General features: G+C 47.9%; 2 protein-coding genes across 2 annotated transcripts in view; one reads left to right on the top strand and one right to left on the bottom strand.

The window, feature by feature from the left end:
* LOC102178515 (FUN14 domain-containing protein 1-like) overlaps positions 1 to 13,867 on the bottom strand; it is a 28,383-nt gene extending 14,516 nt beyond the window's left edge. The window contains 2 exon segments of the mRNA XM_018049018.1: positions 4,143 to 4,345; positions 13,847 to 13,867. Of these exon segments, the coding sequence (XP_017904507.1) occupies positions 4,143 to 4,345; positions 13,847 to 13,867 (224 nt within the window).
* On the top strand, positions 15,519 to 23,347 carry HOXC13 (homeobox C13). Its single transcript, XM_018047656.1, has 2 exons — positions 15,519 to 16,356; positions 21,810 to 23,347. Exons 1-2 carry the CDS (start codon positions 15,621 to 15,623, stop codon positions 22,064 to 22,066), a joined length of 993 nt encoding a protein of 330 aa, XP_017903145.1. The 5' UTR covers positions 15,519 to 15,620; the 3' UTR covers positions 22,067 to 23,347.

Here is a 24,852-nt window from a genome sequence, read left to right as displayed (position 1 = left end):
TGAAAGGTAGCCAGGGCAAAATCTTCCTCCCTTGTCAGCATTATGGCCACACACGCTTTTACCCAGAAATTCAAGTTTGGCCCATCTTTTCCTGCCAGCTTTATAATTCAACAGCTTCTTAGCCTCTTCTCCCGTAACTTCCTGTTGCAGAATTTCTGCTCAACCGGACTCCTGCACTCTGCACACCAACACAGTCTCCAGTCTCTAAATTGCACAAGCCATTGCCCAACCTGGGGCACAAGCTGTTCCCCACATCTGCCCTCAGCCCCATCTCAGCTCTGAGCGACCTCCGCTCCTTGAGGAGTCTTCTCTGGCAGATTCCTCCAGCCTCTCTTCAGTTCCCCGCTCCTCCCCCTCCTCCCTGTGCATGGACATCTCTGTCATCTCCTCTGTCTCTCAGCCTTCTCCTCTTTTCTTGCTGGGTCCTGAGCCCGTGTTCCACCTCTGTGCACAGATTGGATAAGTCTCCCTCTGTGCAGGAAACCAACCTCACCTCTTGTGGTGTCCCCTCCCAGGGTGGGCAGTTTCTTGCTCTCCATAGGGGTGTTGATTGACAGACTGGCTAGGGTAGAAGCTCAGCCTTGATACCTCTCCTATCTCTTTTCTCATTTAATTTGATGTGTTTGGCATCGGTTGCTTGAGAGGTATTTTCGAGGAGGAGAGGAGTGCCGGAGGCCTTCTTCCTGTTCTTTCCCTTCCCAAATAGACTAGTATTTCAACCTGACAGCTCCCAGCCAGTCCTCTGGTGATGGGGCACTGAGGGTTCACTTTCCTGATGTTTTCGTTCTAAAGTCTTTGCCAGGGTCATGTTGTTGAAGACTGCCAAGTGACGGCAGCCCCTGACCCTGCTACTGAACCTACACATTTTACAGGTACTACCGTTGTCAGTAAACTATAGAAGCCAACAGCAAAAATGAGGGGGGACAAGGGGTCTTGAGAGATCATCCTGGACATGCTCCTGTCTCTGGTCTAGTACTCATCCATTTCTGCTCAGGTAAATTAGAAAAGATCTAGCATTCAAAGTGATTCGCAAGGAAACTGGATACATACTCTTCACTTCCCATTCCCTTGTCTAACAGCCCTCACTGTATGAAAAACATGTTTCATTAAAGAGACCTGCCTCTTCTTTTGACTGAAAGTCCCTTCCCACTTTGGCTGCTCTCAGAAAGTGGAGGATAGTGAATATAGCTTACTGTACACTTGAAAATGTGAATTAGAAGATTGGACATGATCCAGAGAAAATGGGCCAAGTGGTCATCCATGATGGATTATTCAATCTTTAACCCAATATGCCATTCTTTCCAAAGATCAGGCTACTTTCCAGACTGTTTTAGTTGCTCTCCGTGGACATCTGAAATCCCTCCATGCTGACAATTGTAAGCAGGTTTCTTAGGTGGTAAGAAATGGTAGGCAACATTTCAATGCCTTTTGTCTACCTACATCCCACTCTATAGCTCTTCCCCTTGAGCAGGCTCAGAAAATGCCACTTAATAAAATGCACACTTAAAAGGTCTCTGTTATGCCAAGCAACTGTTCCTAAGCAGGAAGAAAATGTCATCTGGTTAATCCATCCACTCACTACAATATATCTAGATTTTTTGAAATAACCCAATGAAGGGTTGAAGTTTTCCTTTATCAGGATGTAGACAGCCCTAAAAACCTATAGCCAAGCAGGATCCACAGATAGAGTAAACTGTATCATTAACACTTCTGCACTTGGCATGCTGTTGCCGGACAGGCTTTCTCCCCACCTGGTGACCGCAAGGCTGGCCTGAATGCCTTGGCACTGGCTATAAAGAGGGATGCCAGTATCTCAAAAATGCCAGAGTCTGACAGGCATTTTAACTATCAGACAACTGCTGTGATTTCCATAAAAGAAGAAGTAGAATGCAAAACAGAACTGCAGAGAGGAAAGGGCCCAGTTCCTAATATTGGAAAGGGCCCCAAACCAGGAATTCATTCTCTGTGAATGAGCCTAGTCTACAATCTAGGCAAGATGATGGGAGAAGTTTGGGTGAACTAATTCAAAACAATGTATTCTCCTTACCTTTGGAGAAATGTTTACATACCAGCCATTCTTGCAGGAGACCAGTGGGGGCCATTTCTACACAACCTAGTGAATGAATGGTGATTCTTTACTCAAATTTGGAAACACATCAGACTAATAATTCAGAAAATCTACTTAAAAATCATAAATTGTCTAGACCTCCATTCTTTTGTCTATATATCCAATTAAGTAACTAATGGCCAAAGTTCTGCTTCATTTGGTGCTGTGTACCATTACAGCAGCCCTGATCTGGTTAGTTTATCTAAACTCAAAGTCACTGGACATTGTTCAAACCAATCCCCCACTGTCTCCACCTCTCAAACCACTAGTTGATCTGAAACAGCAGCTGAGGATAGGGGGAAGGAAAAACTCATGCTAAGTAATAAGTCAAAACTACCCCCTCCTTCCCTCTATAGACATCTAGACTGAAGCAATCCTGAATTAGGGACAGGAGAAGATATCACATTCAATCAAACTCAGGATACAATCAAACTTGAAGATACAACAGACTGGATATTCTAATTACAGATTTGAAATTGTATATATGACTTGAAGTTGTTATCAGACTGTCACCTAAGAAGAGGCAGAAGAATCTTGGAGCCTCTTGGAGTTTTAACCCCAGTAAAGGTGACCTAACATCCATTGACATTTATAAGGGACGATTTTGTTTTTAAAGAGCATGTTAGTCAATAATAAAATCCAAAATGTACAGTGGATCAAACACAATAGGTTATTTCTCCCTTGGGTAAAGTCCTAGGCAAATGATACCTGTCAGTGGGCAGTTCTCCACATGTGATTCAATGAGCCAGGCTCTTCCCTTGAGAATCTCCACTGTTCCCTAGGGCCTCAAGATTAGCATCAAACAGAAGAAGGAGACAGAAAGCATTGGGGGAGGGGATGGGGGCACATCCACTTATTAAAAGCTTTGGCTAGAAAATGGCATTCCATTAACAAAAACTTAGTCACGTGGCCACATCAAAATGCAAAGGAAACTGGGGAATGTAGTCCAGCTGTGAAGAGCTACCGGATTTGGGGGAAATAATTGCTATAGAGACCAACCTGGAAAATCCTCAAGAAGAACCAATGGTTCTACAGCACCTTTGTAAAAATACTTCTTTCTTCAAAAGGAAGAGCATCATTCTCCAAAGAGATCTTTTTTCCCAGATGGCATGTGTTGGTGAATGCGGGAGAGAAAAGATGGGGAGGAAAAGAGAGGACTCCTGGGAAAGAACAGAGGGTACGGCAATCAGGTGGCCATGCAGATGGACAGGGTCCTGCAGCTTGCCTACCCAAACCCTCCACTCACAAGAGACTGGGTTCTTCTCCCACGGAACTTCTGGCCTCTTGTGTAATGAAGATGTGCCTGAAACCCCTAGGTCTTGGGAAGTGTGGAAGAGAACACAACCCAAAAAACTTTTTGTTATTGAAAAGAATCTAATACAGCTTAACACTGGACACAGGGGCCATAAAAATCCAGTGAAAGCAGAAGAACTGCCTGGTCTTTCAACCCTTAACAAAATCATATTTGACACGAGGGTAATTCCAAAACTGGATTTAAGTTGTTTTTTTTTTTTTTTTAATGCTTCATTCTGGTAGGATCAGAAGACACATCTGGCAGAGATGAGGTCATCTCAAGAAGAGTTTGAATATTTACAATTAAAAAAAAAAAAAACACTTGCCTCTCTTGGCGTCTCACTCCTGATGGGAGCAAACAGCTTCTTCACTGGATTTATCACCTAAGGCAAAGTTTCCAGCAACTTGTTATCTAAATTTCAGGCCTCTGGCTCACTATTAAAAATAAAAGGGTATCTCCGTTCTTCCCTAGATGTTCCATTCTGCAGAGACACTCATTACCTTATTCATGTATGTGGGAAAAGAACGTTTTCCTGTTCCCCTAGTTTCACTGGAGTTTTATGTTAAGCACCCTTCCCCGCTGGGTTTCTTGAAATAATCTGGAAGTCACGCAGGAAAAACACACTGAGGGAGACGGGGGTCTGTCAAATCCCAAAGCAAAGAGCAGCGAAGGCTAAGTAAAATGAAACGGACTTAGAGAGGAAAGAATTCGTTAGTGTAGACACTTAAGGGTTGAATTTACTCCGGGTTCCCCGCAACGCCGTGATAGAGTAGACCGTCGTTTCTGGGAGTTCCAAAGCTGCGAACTGAGGTCTTCGGAGGCGTCGGGGGTTCGAAGGCGTGGAGGATCTGGGGTTCCCAGTGCTGCACCCCGCGGAGGCGGGAGATGAGTACCCGCCCGCAGCGGCCGAAGCTTGCACACTGCCTGGACAAGGAGGCGAACTTCTGGAAAAACGGTTTTGAGGAGCCATCAGTCCTGGAAAGGCGAATGCGGTTAAGTGATTCGGTCCCCTACAGTGAAGGTGCTGGCGGCCTCGGCTTCTGGGAAGGGCGGGAGGCTCTGGGCTGATGCCGGGCCCTAGTGAAGCGCGCTTACACACAAGGTCCGCTGGGAATGTTTGGAAATACGTTTCTCCCCATTCGAGGATTTTTTTTCCCTCTTCTTTAAATCTGCTCCCCTCAAAAAAACAAAGATGTGAATGGGTAGATGCCACCTGGTCTGGGAACTGAGGTTGTGACTCGTGCAGATTTCGTTTGGTTCAGGCTGAGAAGAAAAGGGTCTCCAGGCCCCAGGCTGGGAGCGGGGACGTCTGTCTGAAATTGTGCAAACCGTCTGGGGCTCCTTCGAGAGGGGCGCGCGACCCCGGCTGCCCAAAGACTCAGGAAGTTCCATGGAAGTAGGCGTCGGGACCGCTGGATCCCAGATCCCGGTGGGACAGCCCGCACCCCTCAGAGTCACTGCCCGGAAGGCGCGAGTCAGCACACGAGGCCGCAGGGCGGGAAGGGGAAGGATTCTGCTCAACTGCGGCCATTCTCTGCGCCTGATTTCATCAGTTCTCCAGGGAAGATGAGGAAGCTGTTGGGGAATTAGATAGGAAGACAAGATTCGCGAGCAACTTGAAAAGCCCTGGGAGAGAAAAAAATCAAATAATTCGACTGAAGTTTGAATAAAGGTCTGGAGCGAGATTATGACCCCGCCGGCTTTTCCACTGAAGACCCTCCCCCATTAGTCTGTACCCCCTGAGATCGCTCCGTCCCCCGAGGGCAGGAAAAGGTGCCTTTTCGGCCTTGAGATGGGGGACTCTCCCCGCCCCCACAGTTTTAGATTCTCGAAACTGAAGCTACCTTGTCATCAAGGCAGATTTTGAAATTTCACAGGTATGTTTCCTGCTCACATAGCATGGCCCGCATTCTCCTGGTTCGCCGTGTGGGGCGGGTCATAGACGCAAGGTTGTCCGTGGAGGGTGCCTGGGGAGAGCAATACTAGAAAGCATCTTCACGATGAAATCCTGAAAACATTCTCACAACTCTTCTTCTCACCTTTGGATTGATTATTTGTGTAATTCAGGAAGAGGAGAATTCTGATTGCTTGTGGAGACTCCCCTGGATGGAGAGGAAAAAGAGAAAAGGAAAATCTAATAGAGACCAGTGCAGTGTGCTCCACAATGGTGGAACGGGTCCTTTGTGCATTTTTTCCTGGCTTAAAAGGACAGAATCTGCTTTTCCAGGGCACCAGTTCCTCTAAGGATATGGCTTCTGCTGTGATGAAGGGCATAGAACTAGACACATTTGTCAGAACGCATATATGATATATATATGAAAGAGAAAGTGAGCAAGAGGGAGAGAAAACATGGGTTTTCTTCTTATGTCAATGGAAAACATATTTCTTGGACGTCCAGGGTTTTTTTCCAGGTTGATCACAGCTGGGTAGGGCTAGCCCCCTCCACAAAACCCGTAGGCTGAATGCAATCGCAGAGTGAATTTGGGGCATCAACCCACTTGAACTGGTAGATTCAGATCCATATTCCAAACTGGACAAAACATCTGAGACATTCCTGCCTGGTTCAGAGCCTAAGGAGTGAGCCTTGAGCGGCCAGCATGCAGAAGGGAGGGAAATCTCTTCTGTTTGCACCCAGACAGCCAGAACCCAGGGACTAATGGAGCAGTCATTTTGAGGGAAGAAGGAATGGGACTGGACTTTCCTCTTCCTAGGACAAATACATTTGAGAAACCTTCTTCCCCCCAAGAATGAGGAGGCTAAACTTTAAAAGGCCGCTCTTACTGGCAGTGTTTGAAAAGAGAAATTTGCCACTGCTTATGAGTGCCCCTGCCCCTGCCATTTGAAGGACAAAGTATTCTAAAGAAAACACTTAGTATCAGAAATTTGTAGGCCTATAGTATATATGAACTAGGTTTAGAAGGACAACTAAACCTAAACTAAACCGAAACATATCCAGTTGGAGGGGATATTGTCTTCATGAGTTTCTACATGAACCATGCATGACTGTGCCACTTCATACATATTATATAAGCAAATGGTGACAAACATGTAAATATGCAAATGGAAACAAACACATAGCCACCCATAATTTAATACCAAGATCCCTAGCATCTGAATGATTTGCTTTCCTCCTTTACCCTAAGGCCAGTTAACATTTAGGAAGCTTTGCAGAAGTCTGTTCTCAGGGCTCTCTGCCTCTGGCCTCCAGCCTTTCCACCCACCACCCATCCACCTACCCACTTAACCCCACTTAAAAAAAAAAAAAAAAAAAAACAGGGATTCTCTCAACTCTTTGGGAGAAATCTTTGTAAGTGTATGATTTTTTTAGAAGACCACTTTCCTATCCCAAGACTGGACACAAGGCATAGAGAATAAGGGGAGGGGTTTCTTTCTCTATTTAGAAGGTACCCTTTCCACAGGAGCAGGCAGGCAGACAGAAAAAAGCAAAGGAAAGCTGGCTGATTCTTGAACATGGCACTGCTGGTTATCAACAAAAAATCCGCGTCCTTTCAAATAAGCACAGGAACCCCCGGAGGCACAGGGACCAACTTCCAGGACCATCAGATCGCAGCAGCACGCCCTTGAATTCCAGACGCCCGCGCGGACCCGCGCCTCCCCACACGCCCAGAGCTCTCTGGGATCTTATTAGAGTCCGCTCTGCCCCACAGAGAAGTGTACTCACCGCTGTGCTCGGCCATCAGTGCCCACGGAGGGCACCCAAGTGCATCAGTCAAGATTATGGGTGTGAGTTGTGATTGTGACTGTCCCCTGGTTCTGCGCTGGCGCCACGGGGAGTGGAGCAGGAGCTTTTCGGCGCGGGCGCTCGTCCCGCTGTCCTCACGGCTCGGTCATTGATGCTCCGGAGTGAAGCGGCTTTCGCCAAGCTTCAGTTTAGGCGGAGTTAGTGAAATCAAATACTAAATAATTATCATGTAACAAACACAAACAAAATCAGCCTGTTAAAATTAACGGAAGAGTTCTCGAAGTCTTGGGAGCAATCCACAAAGAAAAGAGAAAGGAATTAGATGCTGCTGCCGCGTTCCCGGTGGAGCCAGGCGGCAGTGATTGCTCTTACTGAGGGAACTAGCCATCCAGGCTCCAGAAGAGACCTGAATCTCCTAAAAATCTGTGCAGAGGGAAAAAACGCTCTGAAAGAACAGTGCCAACGCCTGGACTCTGCCAAGTTTGGCTAGATGGCAATTTGGTTTCTGGCAGGCACGTAATTCTGCTACGTGATGGCTGGGGTGAAATAGGTCTGAGAATTATATACTGCAAAGTTCATCCTGGATATCGTCAGACATGGTGTCTTTATTCTCTCTTAAACAGAAGGCTTTTAGCAAAATTGTTAAGAAAAAGCATTTCTGCCTTACATACATGCCTGAATACCATCTCTGCTTAATAGCTAACTGCATCCGGGAAAACGCTGGTGAGGGTGGATTATCAAACCCACGTGTCTGTGTCAATATGTTTGTACCCACCAAACCACAGGTCCACCAGACTCCCCACACACATCTCAGCACTGGCATAAAGACAATTAAAGGCTTGGCTTTCAATTTAAAAAAAAATTAAATGTGATTATGTTTCATATTCAAGGGAAATATTACTCATTTTTTTACAAAGAGTACCTAATTAGATGGAGATGGGTATCTGAGGGTACATATCTTATGTTAATATTTATCTAAAGTTCCCTTAACATCTAACAAAGCATATATTACATATTTATTTGTTTAGTGATGATAGGTCTATAATAGATGAGAGAAATACATCTATAGTACTTCTTTGGAGAGAATTTCATTAATAAACCAAGCACTGAAAAAATTACTAGTGCTTCACATCACAGATGAAGATTCTAGCAGAAAAAGTTGTCCTAAGTCCTCAGAGTAAGAGAGGAATTGCACAAGGTTTCCTTAACCCCTTAGAAATAGCATCTCTGTGGACATAAGGGCGATCTTTTCTCCCATCCATTTGCTTATAGTGGCTCAGCTGAAGGAGAGAAGACCACCACTGTAGACAGCTGGAGTCAGAGGATCCTCTCGAGGTCTCCCCAAGCTCAAATCCTAGCTGCGTTTCCCTTTCTTTCCTCAGCCTGCCCCCCCCCCCAGCACTCTGCATGATCAACCTGTCTCCATGCTAGCACAATGCACAGCCACCGCCATGCATGTTCCCCAGCCTGTGAACTATCCATCCAACAGTGTTCAAAAACCAGGACCCTACAGTCATGCTCCCCAGAAATGCTGAAGACCATCACGTGCAAGAGGTCTGAGGTGTCCTCTGTACCTTGAAATATACTTTTTCTTATCTAAGTTAAATTTCCTCTGACTATGCAAGTGAGTGTGGTAATCTTTCAGAAGAGAGAAAATGGATGTCCGAATCATCCTTTCTAGTTCTTTAGATTTCATCGACTTTACTGCGTGAATGTATAAGACCATAGCTAAGAGAGAAAATTCTTCTAAATACACTCTAGAGAAGGAGAAACTGGGGTTAGAAGGAGGAGACAGTGAGGGAAAGAAAATCTAGCAGTCCCCTCCTTACAGATATCATAGGGACAGTTTCCTTCCAGTCACTAATAGGTCACCAAATTCTATCTTTTTAGGAAAGTGGAATTAATTGTCACCAGCAGAAATCCTGTCCCAAGTACCTACTGAATCTTCCTCCTGCCTTTTTGCTCCATATTTCTCAAGCAAGATCAGCTATTTTGCCAAAGAGGTGTTCTTCCCCCTTTAGTTGAGTCTTGGGTTTTCATTTCCCTCTTTTTTGGAGATAGGAAAACTACATTTTCTTTCTTTTGGTGAGGGATCTTCTGAAAGTTCTTTAATTTCTGGTGTTCAGCTCAACTATTTTCCAATTAGAATGATTAAAATGTATCTTCTAATGTTACTTCTGAGGGTATCTGGTCATGGGGAGAACTAGGCTGTAATCCATTCAGAGTATTATTTCCCCCCTTCCTCATAATGAAATATACATACATCTTACCGTCTCTGTCTACCTCTTAGGAGCCACTAAACTCCAGGAATCAGCTTCATGTTGGAATTGAGGGCAGACTTTCACCTAGTTAGAGAAGAAATGTTCACCCCTTCAGCTATGCCTTTTATATTTATTCCTTATTTGGTACAGGAAAAACAGTCCATTTTGATCCAGAAAAATGCTGTATTGAGGTTTATAATCCTTTCTCAGAAAAATGTTATTTTCCATTTTCTTCTTTTAAAGTAATCTGAAATCTTAAAGAAACACACAGAAAGGCGAGGGGGAAGGGAAAGTAGGAAAGAGAAGAGAAGAGATGGTCTGTCGCCTTTCTGGAAGCCCCAAATTTAAACTTTAAAAGATGGAAGAAATTATCAAAAGTGATAAATACCTTTTCAAGTGTTCGGTTTGTTGGCTTTCTGACCAAAAGTGCCTGTTGTTAGATCTCTGCAAGGAAATAAAATACAGCCCCTAGCAAACACCCCTCCACCTCTTCCCCAACCCCCTCAGCTCCCTTGTCTAACTTGAAAATGAACTTGGACTTCCCTCTCAGACAGGCCCTAAAACCAGGAGAGATTTTTATTTGTCTGTTTTTAAAGGGTTTCCAAAAAGGAGGAGGTGTTTGGAGGAAGAGGAGGGGGACAGGGGGCCCTCCTCCACTGCAGAGATGGAGTAGGGGTAGGGACTCTGGGCAGTAAGAAGAGGGAGAGATACTTTGTTAATTTTCTTAACTCTGTTTATTCCCAGAACTTCTGTCCATGTTGCCTGGCAGGAGGGCAAGTGACTGGCAGAGTTGCTCCTGAAAAAACAAAAAAAAAGGGGGGGAATAGGAAGAAGGAAAATTAGAAAAGGGGTGGAGCTGGGGAAGGAGAGGTTGAGGAGGGTTGGAAAGGGTCTCTGTGAGGAGCCTGGCAGGGCTGAGAGGGCCAGGATGGGAAGCAGTGGAAGAAAGAGGGCTGAGGCAGGAATCCTGGAGCCCACTGGAGGCTACCTGATCCCCCCACTCGACCACAGAGCACAACAGGCAGGGTCTGTGATTGAGGGCAGGAGGAGAATCCAGGAAAAGACTGGAGATGGCAGCCTAATCCCCCACCTTCCTGTGGATCCCTGCAGAACCAGAGAGGAATGTTTAACGTGACTTCCCAAACTCTCAGCCAGCACTGCAGCCTTAAATTGACAAAGAGGCCAGGTTTCCCTGATGTCTAAGAGAGGGAAGTGAATAGGGCCTGGAGGAAAGCAAGTTTGGGTTTGAGAGCAGAAAGCAAATTAGGAGCAAAGCAATGCTTCGACCCATCCTGGTCCCATCTTCCCTCAATCGAGTGGCCCAAGGAGGGAGAACAATAAAGGTGGGAGGTGCTTCAGACTGGAGGAAAGGCCTGGGTGGATCTCCTCTGAGTCCAGGCTGTGAGGATAGAGAGAGAAAGTGGAGAAGGTTCCAAAGGGATCCAGGAGCCTGGGAGTGGCATCTGCATCTTCATGCTAGAGCCAGGGAGGTGGGGTCAAGGAGGGCAACGGGCAGGGCCAGGGAGTCACAGGATCAGGCATTTCCACTGAATGTGTGGAAGGCTCTACCATAGCCCCCGCTCCCCCAACTCCCACCCCTTCCTGTTTGTGGTCTCTCCAAGCCCAAATCCCGTTTTCCTAGTTAGCTCTGTCCTCTACAAACCTCCTCTGTCATCCTGCCTGCAGCTTGTATCCTGGACCTGAAAGGGCCCCCCAAACTCTATGCCCGCCCACCAAGGCCCCAAGTCTGGGCAAGAATCCAGACCCCATGGTGGTAAGGCTCTTTGTTCTCTTGCAGCCTCAACTCACTCCCTCCTCTTTTTTTAAAACTGGAATTTCTCCCATAAAAAAGGGGGGCAGGAGCTTCAGAGCTTCAAACTCTTTTTTTTTCCCCTTCCCCTTTTCTTTTTTCTGGAGAATATAGAGGAAACAGAGGAAAGGGAGCATGGGGGCAGGGAAATGAAGGGAAATCAACCGATGCTTGATTTCCAGAGAAGGCGATCTGGGCACTGACTATGAGACACATCAACCTCATTTCGCTCATTCCCTTCTCCCTAACCTGGTATTCTAGCTACACCCACCCTGCAGTGTGTGCGGCAAGCTTCAGAGCTCCTGCTCCAAATGCTGCTAACTTACCCCTCCGACTTGGTCTCTAACACAGCAGGCCAGGAATTTCATCCCTCATCTTGAGAAAGACACAGACATCTGCTTCCTCATTTTCCTGGTATTCTCCTGGAGATGTCTAAGCAGAGAGCTGCTGCTGCTGCTAAGTTACTTCAGTCGTGTCCGACTCTGTGTGACCCCATAGACGGCAGCCCACCAGGCTCCCCTGTCCCTGGGATTCTCCAGGCAAGAACACTGGAGTGGGTTGCCATTTCCTTCTCCAATGCATGAAAGTGAAAAGTGAAAGTGAAGTCGCTCAGTCATGTCTGACTCTGAGAGACCCCATGGACTGCAGCCTACCAAGCCCCTCCATCCATGGGATTTTCCAGGCAAGAGTACTGGAGTGGGGTGCCATTGCATTCTCCGAAGTAGAGAGCAGGATGAGCATATAAACTGTGTATCCAGAGAAAGAAACAGACCAGCAGAGATCTTTATTTTCACAGAGAGGATTGGAGCCAGATATCTTCATGCATACATTTGAGCTTTATCCACAAGAACATGTGCTGAAACAGTGCATGGAGCCTGCCCACAACCCCAAAAACACAGGCTAGACATGTGCATGCACCTACACCGTGCAAGCGCACTCACAAACACACGCTTCCAGTAGGAAGGCACATCGAATATCGCTTTTATATATTGGAGCCTCTGAAAACAAGAATTTCAGAGTTGAACTTAGCAGTGAACCCAGTCCATAGAGGACGCTGAGGGCAGAGCGGCTCCCGTGATCTCGCTATCACAAATGTCCCTTTGAAAAAAAGAGCGGAGAGTGCAGCCTGGGGGCTTCTATACGGGGCTAGAGGATCTGTTTTCCATTTTCCTTTCGTATGATGAAATGCTCCATCCTTTCCTCCACACACCGACATCACAGTTAGAGACCGAAGGGTCATATTCCTATTCATTCCTCTTGACTTCCTGTCAACCTCAGTCCAGCTCCATCATCGGTCTGCGAAGCCCCAGGCGGAGCGAGGTGTGGCCGCGTGGTAGGGGGTGAGCGAGCGCCCGGGCCGAGGATTTCACCGCCTGGCTTTCTAGGGCGGGATCGCCTCATTGCCTCTGAGATTAATTACGACTTTTCCAGTAGTGCATATTCTCCTGCAGTGTTTAATTTGCTTTTATTTGTGTCTCAGTGAGATCCACATTTTTTTTTCCGGGGTAGGAGGGAGAAGTGACCCCAGGCTTAAAGTTAGTTAACCGACAAGGCTTTACTTTGAGCCTCCTGCCCCAGGCTCTCTCCTCGAGGCCTCGCTCCCCACTCCCGGGGCGCCCCACTCTTGAAGTAGGCAGTTTCAGGCGCGGAAGTTCTTGGGGAACCGAGCAAAAAAGAGTGAGGGATCGTTCAGAGCCTGCAGACGCTTCCCCAGCACTTTAAACGCCCTGAGTCCTGAACTTTCGCTGCAGCCTTCCCGCTCTCTCTAGTCTCTTGGGGGCCTACATCTTCGGCTGGTCTTCCTTGAAGGAAGGCGACTTTTCCCTCTCTTTCCACCAGTCGCTAAATTTTGGCCGCACAGTGCCCCTAATAAATGGAATTGTAAATTTGCTGGGTTAATTAAATCTATATCTCATTGCAATAGGAATAGTTAATGCCCTTATATAAACCTCGAAAAGAACATACTATTAATTTTATTTATTGCTGAGCCGCCGGTACCCAGAGCCTTTCACTATTCTGCCCCTTATTCCCAAAGGCTGGAGGGACTCGTCTGTCTTTGGGTTCTGGCGGGGTGAAGACGCATTGGGCTAGACCATTCCCCAAACCCTGGAGTGAGTCCCAGGAATGGGGTTGCCATTTCAGGCCCTTTGTTTCTCCCGGCTGCACCCCATAGCCTGGTCCACCTTGCCTGGGGGTTCTTTGCGGGGACCCGGACCCCGCACTTCAGAGGAGGGGGGAAGCCAGGGCCTCTCACCACCCCAACACCTGCCTCTGGAAAAGCAGCGGACTTCTCCACCCACCCACCCCCACCAGCCAGACAGCAGGCAGACTTGGGGGCCAAGGTCACAGGACCCAGTCTAGACTAGCCAGGCCGTGTTTGCTTTCCTCCTTTTATCTTGACCTTGGGGCCCCCAAGAAAGAGAAGCCAGTTTCTTAGCCAAGAATTGGCTCCCAGCAAGACCCACCTTCCCCTCCACTCAGTCTCTCTTCCCTCCACCATCAGTGCCCTCAACACGCACTCAAGCTAGCCTGCTGACGTTTCCGAGATTCCTGATATATTTTTCTTCCTACTGTAGCTAGCCCAGCCCGAAGCCTTCTTTCTGGAATTCTGAGATGGCCTGTCCGAATGAAGATCACACAGATAAGGATTACAGATCTTATCCTAACTCACCCACGCCAGGGCGCTCTCCATCGTCAAACAAGACCTTGCCCCTGCAGGGAGAAGGGAGGCGGCTGGCCCCTGGGCCAGATCTCAGTACAGACCTGGCCACTTGCTCTCCTCCAGTTGGAGGGATCCAGTGGGTTAGGCTTAGCCGGATGCTATTGCCTCAGCACGGCCTGTGTGCTGTCTGGACAGGAGCACCCAGCATTGAAAATGTTTAGCAGCGACAGGGAAGATGGAGATGCCGCAGCCCCTCTCCCCTCTTTTTTTCTCTGTTTATTACCGCTTCTCCTCAGGGAGGCCCTATGCTGAAAGGGAGTATGGCTCAATCCCACCGAGATGCTCTCTGGAAAGGGGTATCCAAACTGAGCACAGAAGTCCGACAAGTCGGGAAATTGGGAGGAGAGAAAAGGGTGGCTTTTTTTTTTTTTAAAGAAAATTAATAAATTGGTGTTGATTTTTTTCTTGAAAGATTAGGTAATTTCAAAGCATTGAAACACTTCACATTAAAAGGGAGTGACCCCAAGAACACTCTGGGAGCTACAGTTGGGGTTATCCGGCTGAGAATTGCGTTGATCCAGACTCTGCCTGGCCTCTCAGCTTATGGCCGAGCGGCGACGGATCCGCGGGGCTGGGGTCGGGCTTCCTGGGGTCTCCCAGAGTAGCGCCTGGGAAACGTTCCTCCAAAGGGGCAGCGCTGCCTGCTCTCCCTCATGCCACGTTCCTTTTGTATATGGATCCGAGAGCGCGTGCTCTGGTTCGCATCCAGGGTTTTTCAGCTTTCCTAGACCGAATCCCTGCTCCTCCTCCCCCTTTCCTTTGAAAAATCTCACTCCGAGGCTTTTAAACTCTACTGTGTATTGAAATGCCTCCATTTCTCTCCTTAATTCTATCTCAATTTTTCATTGAGAGCATCCTGCCCTCGGTGTGATGATGTTTGTGTCTGGGAGTTATTACATTCTCCCAGTTTTCTGCTCCGCTGGAGGAAGACCTGCGGGCAACGAAACTAGAGAGGGTCCCTGTCAGACAACTGGAGCTTTGGAAAAAGTGTATGAAAGTCGGAAATGGAAACCCAATCTCGACATCAAAGTCTCGCTGCTCGGCGTCGGCGTCGGGTTCCAGCCAGAGTCGGGGCTCCCTACTCCTTGCCGGTGCGCTTCCGCGTGCTTTCTAGATTTTTTATTTATTAAGAAAAAAAAATACGATGTCTCCTCCACCCTTAGCTCCAAGCCCCAATCCAGCCAGAGACCTTTGCGGGTTGGAATCAGTCTTCCCCGTACGCCTCCTCAGCCTAGGAGGAAGTGCCCAGGAACTGTCTGTTCTCGCCAGACCCCTTTGCGTCGGCCAAATTCAGCCTCACCCTCCTCACTCTCCCTCCCCGGGGCCTGCCAGGGGGCGGTACCCTGTCCCTTTAAATCTCCCAGCTCCCTCCTCTTTGCCCCCCTGAGAGCCAATCAGCAGAGACATCTCCCCTTTCGCCCCGCCCCGCCTCTAGGGGTGGGAACCCCAGGAGACCCAACCAGGAGGTCACGTGCACTGCCGGCGTCACGTGAGCGCTAGAGGGTGGCCTAGGGGAGGCAGGCTGGAGCCGGTGATTTCTTAATGAAGTGTACCCGCATGCGTAGAGGGAAGGTGGGGAGGGCGGTGGAAACACCAGGAGGAGGAGGGGAGGGGTGGGGAGGGAAGGGAGGAGGGATGGGGGAGGGGAAAAGGGAGCGAGGTGTCTCCCTAGCTCGCAGCCTCTGGCAAGTGGAGTTTTTAAAAAGCTCGAGCAGATCATGTCATGACGACTTCGCTGCTCCTGCATCCGCGCTGGCCGGAGAGCCTTATGTACGTCTATGAGGACAGCGCGGCGGAGAGCGGCAGCGGCGGCGGCAGCGGCGGGGGAGGCGGCGGCGCGGGCGGAGCGGGGGTCGGCTGCAGCGGAGCGAGTCCCGGCAAAGCCCCGAGCATGGACGGGCTGGGCAACAGCTGCCCCGCCAGCCACTGCCGCGACCTGCTTCCGCACCCCGTGCTGGGCCGCCCGCCGGCTCCCCTGGGCGCCCCTCAGGGCGCCGTCTACACGGACATCCCGGCCCCGGAGGCGGCGCGCCAGTGCGCCCCGCCACCGGCTCCCCCCACCTCATCCAGCGCCACCCTGGGCTATGGCTACCCGTTCGGTGGCAGCTACTACGGCTGCCGCCTGTCGCACAACGTGAACCTGCAGCAAAAGCCTTGCGCTTATCACTCGGGCGATAAGTACCCCGAGCCGTCGGGCGCCCTTCCCGGTGACGACCTGTCCTCCAGGGCCAAGGAGTTCGCCTTCTATCCCAGCTTCGCCAGCTCCTACCAGGCGATGCCCGGCTACCTGGACGTGTCGGTGGTGCCTGGGATCAGCGGACACCCAGAGCCGCGTCACGACGCGCTCATCCCCGTCGAAGGCTACCAGCACTGGGCTCTCTCCAACGGCTGGGATAGTCAGGTGTACTGCTCAAAGGAACAGTCGCAGTCCGCCCACCTCTGGAAGTCTCCCTTTCCAGGTAAGGAAGGGTCCCGAGCGCGGCCGCCGCCAGGGACCCCTCCCAGCCCCGTCTGCCCTGGGGCTCCGCGCCCCAGCCACCCCCGCCGTCTGGCCCTGGCGCGCCGGCTTTGCTGGGCTGCAGATGGAGCCGGCCGGGCGAGCTGCGCTGAGGAATGCGTCGGGGAAGAAATCTGCTCCGACACGTTCCCTGGAGCTGCCCGGCCGAGAGTGAAGCAATCACAGGCGCCCAAGCGCCGGGCCGCCGGCTCCGCTCCAGCCGGGAGCTCGCCTCCTCCCCCTCCGCCGGGCTCCAGTCTCACCGGCGGCTCTTGGCCCCCTAAACGCGCTTCCGGCCTGAAATAGGGGGTGGGGTGGGCCTTGGGTGCCTTGGAATCTAAAACCATTAGAACAAAAACGCTCAAGCCACCGAATCAATTGGAGGAAAAAATAAGAACCTCAAGCATTTTCTTGGCCTGAATTTCCAAGAACATTTAGGCACTAGACAGGTGTTTTGTTGCTGTTGCTGTTTTTAAAATACGGGTCTAATTTGCCGGGGTCTACAGAAATGTAGATTTTTAACTTTTAAAAGTTTTTTTTTTTTTCTTGATTTGTTTTAAGAATTTGATCACGAATTTCTTGATTGTTGAGGAGCAAGGGAACTGAAATCTCTGGAGAGGGTTTGGGGAAAAAAAGGGTGTTTGCGTCCCTCTCCTGGGATATAAAATTCTTTGCCGGTTTGTAGAGCTCATATCCTATGTGTGTATGCGCACTACCAACTCCGCCAAACGTCGGGGATAGAGTTACCCATGCCTTAGACACAGAAAGAGGGGAGTGAGGATGAGGTTTCGGGGGAAGGCTTGTATTTGAAGGAATCAGGTCCAGGCCCAGGCTGGGAACCCCTCGGAATTGTCTGGCTATGTATTTGGTGGGGGATTGGAATTCACTGGTGTTCTGTTCCTTCTCCAATTGAGACTATCTCTGAACAGGAGAGAATCCTGCAACACCCACCCTCCACTCCCCAGAGGAAAAGACCGGTTCCAGAGTTCTCAAAATCACATCAGGAGCTTTGGATTCAGCGCAATGCTGAGAAATCAGGATTCAGTGAATCCAGATCTTGAGTCTGCTCTAATTATATATAAGCAGAGCTCAGTGGGAGAGGGTTGACTGGCTCTGTTCTGATGCTTGCAGGGGTCCTGGGGGCCCAGAACAGCCATATATGTTTCCTACTACTACCCAGAGGGCCCCGTCCTGGCTCTCCGTGGGGACTCAGGGACATTTTCATTGGGAAGACCTGAAGACCTCCTTAGGGTGGGCCTGAAATTCCTCTGCATCCGGGATTGGGGAAAGAGCAGACAGTTAAAAAAAAATACTGGATGATGTTACAAAGTATAGCAAATAATATTCTTGTAAATATTCTAAGATGACTTAGTATAATACAACTGAGCAGGGTGGGACTCACACTAGACACCCAGTTTCTGACTGCCAGAAGATTTAAGGATGATGGAATTTTAGTGCACGGTAGCATGCATTACCTACTCTGCATTGACTATATTTTTTATATAATATGATTTATGTTATTAACTACCTAATGTGAAACACATAATAACACTTTTCTAGAAGATAAACACCTCACATGTAGGTGTACAATAATGTGTTGTGGAGATATGACCCTTTAATTTCCCATCTCACCTAGATGGGAAGATCTTGGGAGGTGGGGATTTAGCAGGAATTCCTGGAGCATGGGTAGCTGGTAGCCAACAGACCATGCTAAGGGGCTGAAGAGCGGAGGGGCCAATGCCCACCAGCCCCACTGTGGGCAGAGCAGTGGGCAGTTGGTTTAGTGTGAAGAGGGGATGAGAAGGAGCTGCTCTGGCATTGCTGTGTCTGCATGCGGAGTGAGTGAGAGATTGGAGAGGAGCTCAGAAATAAATCTGAGCTAAATAAACACCTTAAAGATGCCCAGAAAAGGAAAAAAAAAAAAAACCTGCTAAAAGTAAGCACTTTTTGATCACAGCCTCCTAGGGAAAAATATCTTCAACATAAAAAAGTCATACAACCCAACTGAGATTTAATACACTTGCAAATTATGGCATGAAAACGGATATAAAACCAAATATGTCTCAACAGCTTCGTGCTCACACACTCCCAGTGTGGAAATAGAAACTGGCTGGTGTATCTCAGTGCAGAGGTACAGGCAAAAGGCAGATGAATAAGAAATTATTTTCAGACACCCTCCATCTTCCTACCCACACAGAGCCCTTTCAGAAGTAGTGAGATTGCCAGATAACTCTGTCTATGCAATTGTGGTTTGTTCGGCAGCATCTCAGCATAAACACTACTGTCTCTCTTCAGTGCCTCTGGCTCTGAGAAACCTCATCTGTGGCAGTCTAGGCTGGTATGGGAGATGAAGGCAATTGTTCAGAAAGATCCAGATAATTAGGGCCAAGATGAGTTGTGGCTTCTCCCTTCACCCAATTATATAGACCCTTGCTTTATTGCTCTTTTTTTTCCCTTCCTATAGTGAGGGTAGACAATTTTTAATTTTGACAAGAGATTCCAAGAGAGAAGGTGGGTGTGGTGGGGAGACAGGGAGAGACGGACAAATAGGGAGAGAGAATAATAGAGAGAAAGAAATAATGGGCTCTTTGGGTCATACTGAAAGTCTCTATTGATAAGCCATTGGATTTTGGTTGAGAAGAGTGGCTAGGATTTCTAGCACAACTAGGTCCTCTTCGGAGCCCAGAGCCCTGTTGTGGGAGAGGGTGGGCAAGATCTAGTGAGTGGTGGAAACATGTACACAGGACCCCAAGAGAGAGCTATGGCTAAGCATCGATCTGATTTTTTATTTGCTCCTCAAAAGTGTCTGTTGGGTTCCCAGGTATGAAGTAGGGTGTGTGTACATATGTGTGTGTGTGTATGTGTGTGCCTGCATGCCTGCGTATTCTCTGAAGGGAGACTACAGAAAGGTTGATTGTAAAATTAATCACCAAGTCCTCTACTTACTTTAGGGAGTATAGACACAACTCAGGGCCTAAGTTTCCAGATATCACGATAGATCCCACTTCCTTTCCAGACAAGATAGAAGACAATGAAAGGGGGCTTCTTTGAGAAGGCAAGGCTGAAGGTTTTTCCCCAGCTGCCCAAAAAAAACTGGCAGTTTGGTCTGATCCAGGGAAAGCTTGGCCAGATCAACCCTTGGCATACTGTAGAGAAAAAGAACCAATTTAGACCAGTTATCTGCTTTTCAAAAACTGATTCTTTTAGGGTTTGTTGATTAAACCTCATGGGAAATTTATAGTTGGGGTTTAGGAGTGCCCAAATCAGGTAGATAATTGTGAGCTTTCTCAGAAAGTGACGTTTAACAAATCAGGGACAATTATCTGGTTAGGTCAGGAACACAAACCCACTTCTATCTCATTTGTTCTCCAGGGAAAAGGAGGTATTTTAAAGCTAAATTGTACCAGGTGGTCTGTTTCCATTTTAGAACTTACTGTGTCATTATGTTGAGCCCAAAAATCTGGTTTTAAAACCCGGCTCTGCCACTTGAGGTTTTTTTCTTTTTTTTTTTTAACCTATTCTGAACCTCAGATTCCTTATCTTGTAAAATGGGTTTAATAAAATAAGCTTTAAAAAGATATTCCAAGGATCGAAAAATAATAACCTCATATTATCACTACTTACCTTCTATGTTTTACTGTTGTTCCAGATTCATCAATTTCTCAAATCATAGTTACATCTGTAAGAGCAAAACATATTTGAGAACTGAGAGGTTTTTTTTTATTATTATCTTGTGCAAAAAAAAAAATCCTTTTTAATGTAAAGGATCTGCTTTGCTAAAGTGAAGTTGTTTTGTTTTTCAGATTAAAAAAATTTTTAGCCTGTTCCTACATAGGCAGAAAAAAGTAACAAGTCCAACAGTTTTCCATAGAAATTGTCATCCTGGAGACAGCCAGACCAGGCCATTAGAATCCCCTCTCTCCCATATTCTTTCCATGTACTTTATTTCCCCCTGCCTGTGATGGTGACCTCTCCTTTCCTGTCCTGTGTAGACAAAGGTCTCTGAAAGAGAGCAGACCCAATGAGAAAGGGGATAAGGAAGGTGATTCATGAAGGGGAGGTGAGAACAGGCATTTCAGAAAGAGCTTTGTGCCCTTCTTCTAGACTGTGTCTACGCTTCCAAAGGGCAGTAAGAATGAAGAGGAAACCTTATTCAGACCTACTCATTAGATCCTGCAGGAAGAAGTCAGCCAATTACATTTTTTAAAGTTGAGGGGTGAGTTATTCAGATCATCTCCCTAGTTCCTTACTTTCCTTGAAAGTGTTGCAAGGACCTTTCTGTTGACAGGGGTGAGGTTGGAGTGGAAGAGGGGCCGTAAGTGACGCACATTAGCCTTTAGTTCCTATGACATTCTCATAGAGCAGAAAGAAATTGAACTAGCAGTGGTATGGCAAGGCATTTAGAGTTTAGGATTAGGGTTCCTGCATGGGTTGGAGAGTTTCCTTCAGCCTTGGTTGAAAGATGAGGATGGGGAACGAGATCAGAATTGCTCTGTCTTGGTGAATGGACATTTGAGGAAAGGCAGGGGAGGGGCACTGATTTCTTTTTGTAGAAAATTTATGTGAACTGCTGGTCTTAACCCAAGAGGTCTCTCTTGGTGTGTCTCCTCTGGCCGGCACACCCTGAGGTGTGGACTCTCTATTTCTAGGGACCTGATTTCTTACATGCTCACCTGGAATGTTACTAAGTGGCTTATAAGATTGGACTCCTTGAGAGATTGGCTCCCAGGCAGTCTGGCTTCACATGGACACTTTTCTGTCTAGCTGTTGGAGCTGGCCACAGATTCCCAGTGCAGAGCCAGTGACCAAAGGCAAGAGGCCCCACTTGATGGTCTGTGCTGACTGAAACAGTCTCCCTGCCCGCCATGCTCTCCCTCAAGTGTACAAAAGGACACCTTCCTCTAATAATTGGGCAGAGTATAAACTGACCGATTCCCAAGTGATCTAACTGCTAGGAAAGAGGAATTTTCCTGAATACTTGCAATCCTGCAGGCTAGCTGACCAGGATGGAATTTGGAGGGATCCCTCTACGGGAACAAGGATTCTGATAAGGAATGCTGTGCAGAACCATATTGGAAGCTGAGGCAAAAAGAAAAATCAGTAGTACTGGTCCTGTATTCATTTAAAATTTCAGTATTTTATCATGAATTTTTTGATGTTCATATAGGTATAATATATAAAACGTTATTTATCTAGATTTCTGAGCTTTTGGCACCCCCCCCTTTAAAGTTCGAGCCAGAGGTAATACCCCAGTGTCCTCACTTCAGCTGTGGCCTTGGTAATAGCAGAGGTGCAAAGGATTTGGGGACAATCCGCCTGCCCCCTGTGAGTCCCTGTGCCTTGTGCCTCTACAGCCGTTTGTCGGGTCCAGCCGTGTGACTCACTTCCTGCTGCCTGCCTTCTTTCTCCCCCCAGACGTGGTCCCCCTACAGCCCGAAGTCAACAGCTACAGGCGCGGGCGCAAGAAACGTGTGCCCTACACCAAGGTGCAGCTGAAGGAGCTAGAGAAGGAGTACGCAGCCAGCAAGTTCATCACCAAAGAGAAGCGCCGGCGCATCTCGGCTACCACAAACCTCTCGGAGCGCCAGGTCACCATCTGGTTCCAGAACCGTCGGGTCAAAGAGAAGAAGGTGGTCAGCAAATCGAAAACGCCTCACCTTCACTCTACCTGACTGCCTACCGGCCCCCGCCCCGTCTATTTATGTCGCCGATTTGTACCATATCTGAACTCACCAGAAGGACCCTTCTCCCGGGTGCAGACCAATATTTAACGTTAACCAGAAAGAGGAATGCAGGGAGGCAGAAAATATTAGATGGTGGGCTCTGCTGCCCTCTACTCCCCACCCCATTCTCAACCCCTACCCCTATGCAGATGGGACCTACCTGGCCTCAACAGCTTTGGAGGTGGGTCTGAGTGGACTGTGGGAGAAAGGCAGCTGGCCTCCACTCCCTCTGGCCTTCACCCCTCTCCCCTTGCCTGAAAGCAGAGTGGCAGCGAAGATCATTCCAGCCAAAGCAGAGTTGGGGAACCCTGAATGATCCCATTCTTGCCTCATCCTTTGCCCCGGCAGGTAGACAGGCATCCCCACTGAGGGTGCCACAGGGTGCAGGATCTGCTGAGCTCCTACTTTCCTTTCAGTCCCTCTTCCTGCTCCCAGCCCCTTGGCACTCCTTAGTTAGGCAAGATATCCCAGTTAAGATTTTCTGTGCATATTTTAAAAGTCTCATTAATGATAAGTATTAGGGATCTGGCATCGTGATTGGAGTACAGACAGCACTTAGGTTTTCTGTTTTCTTATCTGTTTCAACAAAAGCTGGAATTGGCTGAGGACCGCCTATCCCCTCTCCCGCTTCAAGCAAGGAAGTGAGTTTCTCTGGAGCCACCGGTGCCCCCACAGCCTCCTCTGTTCTGCTTCTGGGTCCCAGAAACTCCTGCCACGCTGCTAAATATGTCTTCTCTATCTCTCTGTCTCTCTATGGTGAGGCTGAGATTAGGGCAGGCACAGGAGCAGAACTTTTTTCGTAAGGAAAGGACAGACTTCTTTTCCAAGGGGATGGAGAGTGGGTCCCCCAGCAGATTCCTTCTCCAGTCACTTCTCCATCAAGGCAATAGCTGAGAAGGCCTCACACTTTCACTTTTACTCTTTGTCCAGAGGAGAGCCATTTTCTTCCAGGAGGCCAAAATAATCACAAGTAGCCAGCTAATTAGACCCGACTGACATTTCCCTCCTCAAAGGCCAGCTCAGTGCTGGGGAGGTATGGGGGCTCACCTTCTCCTTTCCCACTGGCGCATTACAAAACAGTGTTCTTTTGAAATGTTCATCAGAAATAGGTTTTTTTTAAAAAAATGTTGTGTATCTGTATATAGTATTGTGGTGTCTAAATGGCAATGTACTGAATGCAAAAAGAAAAAAGAACCCACAAACCTGTTTTTAAAATAAAATCTTTTTTTTTTTTTGGCCTTAATTTTATAGCTTGCATTACTTCTGAAACTCCTATCCACTGGCTCTATGGGGGAGACTCTGTTGCCCTGACACAGTCAGAGTTGGCCAGGGCAAGAGTCCTGGCATCACACCAGCCTAGGTACATCCCAAGCTCATAATTCTCTTTGCTTAAGTTTTTTAAGTTAGTCATTCAAATTGTTGATAGTGTCTAGACAGGAGAAAACTTTACCATCCTGATGCCCCAGACAAATGAGTAGGTTCCGGAGAGAAGGATGTGATCAGTGACTAAAAAGGCAGCAGGTAAGTGAGTTCAGTTAGTAGTCAGGGCTCAGATCTGGATCCTGGGGCTGAGAAAATGGCCATCCCATCTGGGAGCTGGATGCTCTGGTGGTGGTGGCAATAACTGGGCTCTAATCTTAGGTTCTTGAGGCCCTTGTGCCCCAGAGGGTCCCAAATCCTTGCCAACAGTTCAGAGCTGGAACTAGGAAGTGGTCCCCTTAGCCAACCCTGGTTGGGGGCGGCATGCAAGCTCAGCATTCCCAAGCTGCTCTCTTTTCTTCCCCACCGACCTGTGCAAGAGGTCAGGCCCCAAGGATGCTGTGGGCCCCAAGTTTGCTAAGCCAACCTTGCTTGTATTCTCCAGCTTTCTTGGGAACCTCAGTCTTCCAGGCAATCAGGAGCTGTGTAGACTCTGCCACTAATTTGTTTTCACTGTCGTGTCCATCTGCGCCCATCTTCCTATCCGGCTGAGTTAATGAGAACATTAAGTTGTCAGACTAAAAGATTTTTAAAAAGCAATATAGCCTAAAACAATGTTATCTCAGATTAAATCTTTACTGCAACAACTTTTATTTATATAAGATATTTTTCCTCTTCTGAGACACACAAAGACTGGAGGCACTGGATTGGAATTCAGAGTGCTCCAATTTCTCTTTGCCTAATGGCTGAAGGTCTTCGAGTTTTATTTAAATAAATGTTTGGTGGGGGGTGTGATGCACACACAACACACATAGTGAATCTGAGAGACTAAGACAGACTGAAGAATTCACCCTCTGTGGAGCGTCTGCTGCTGATGTGGCTGCCAATCCTGTTCTCTCCATCTCAACTCTGGATTAACTAACCAAAGAATCCCAGGCTGAGCAGTACAGAGTTAGGAGTTGCAAACAGATGAATCTCCCAGGAATAAGGTTCATTCTTAATTCCATCTCCCCTTTCTCTCCCCACTCACCACTCTAACCTCTCTCCAAAACCCCTCAGTCTTCCCTGAGATGTAAAGAATTGAACACTAAATGTGTGTGTTTCATCAGAAAAAAGGAAGTGAGTAGACAAGAGACCTCGGGGCTTCCTTAATGGACCCACACCCCTCTTGAGGGTACACTGGGTAGTCCCATGACACAGCTGTAGACACAGTGGAAACTTGGAGGCTCAGTAGGGAAAGAGAATTCTAAAGTTCTCTAAGGCATCCTTCCACTTTTGCACACAAACCCACATGAAGTCAAATGAGCGAGTCGTCC

The sequence above is a fragment of the Capra hircus genome, chromosome 5, assembly GCF_001704415.2.
Source record: "Capra hircus breed San Clemente chromosome 5, ASM170441v1, whole genome shotgun sequence".
Classification (NCBI taxonomy): domain Eukaryota; kingdom Metazoa; phylum Chordata; class Mammalia; order Artiodactyla; family Bovidae; genus Capra; species Capra hircus.
Note: the sequence above shows the minus strand (reverse complement) of the source record. Positions and strands in the feature narration are given on the sequence as shown.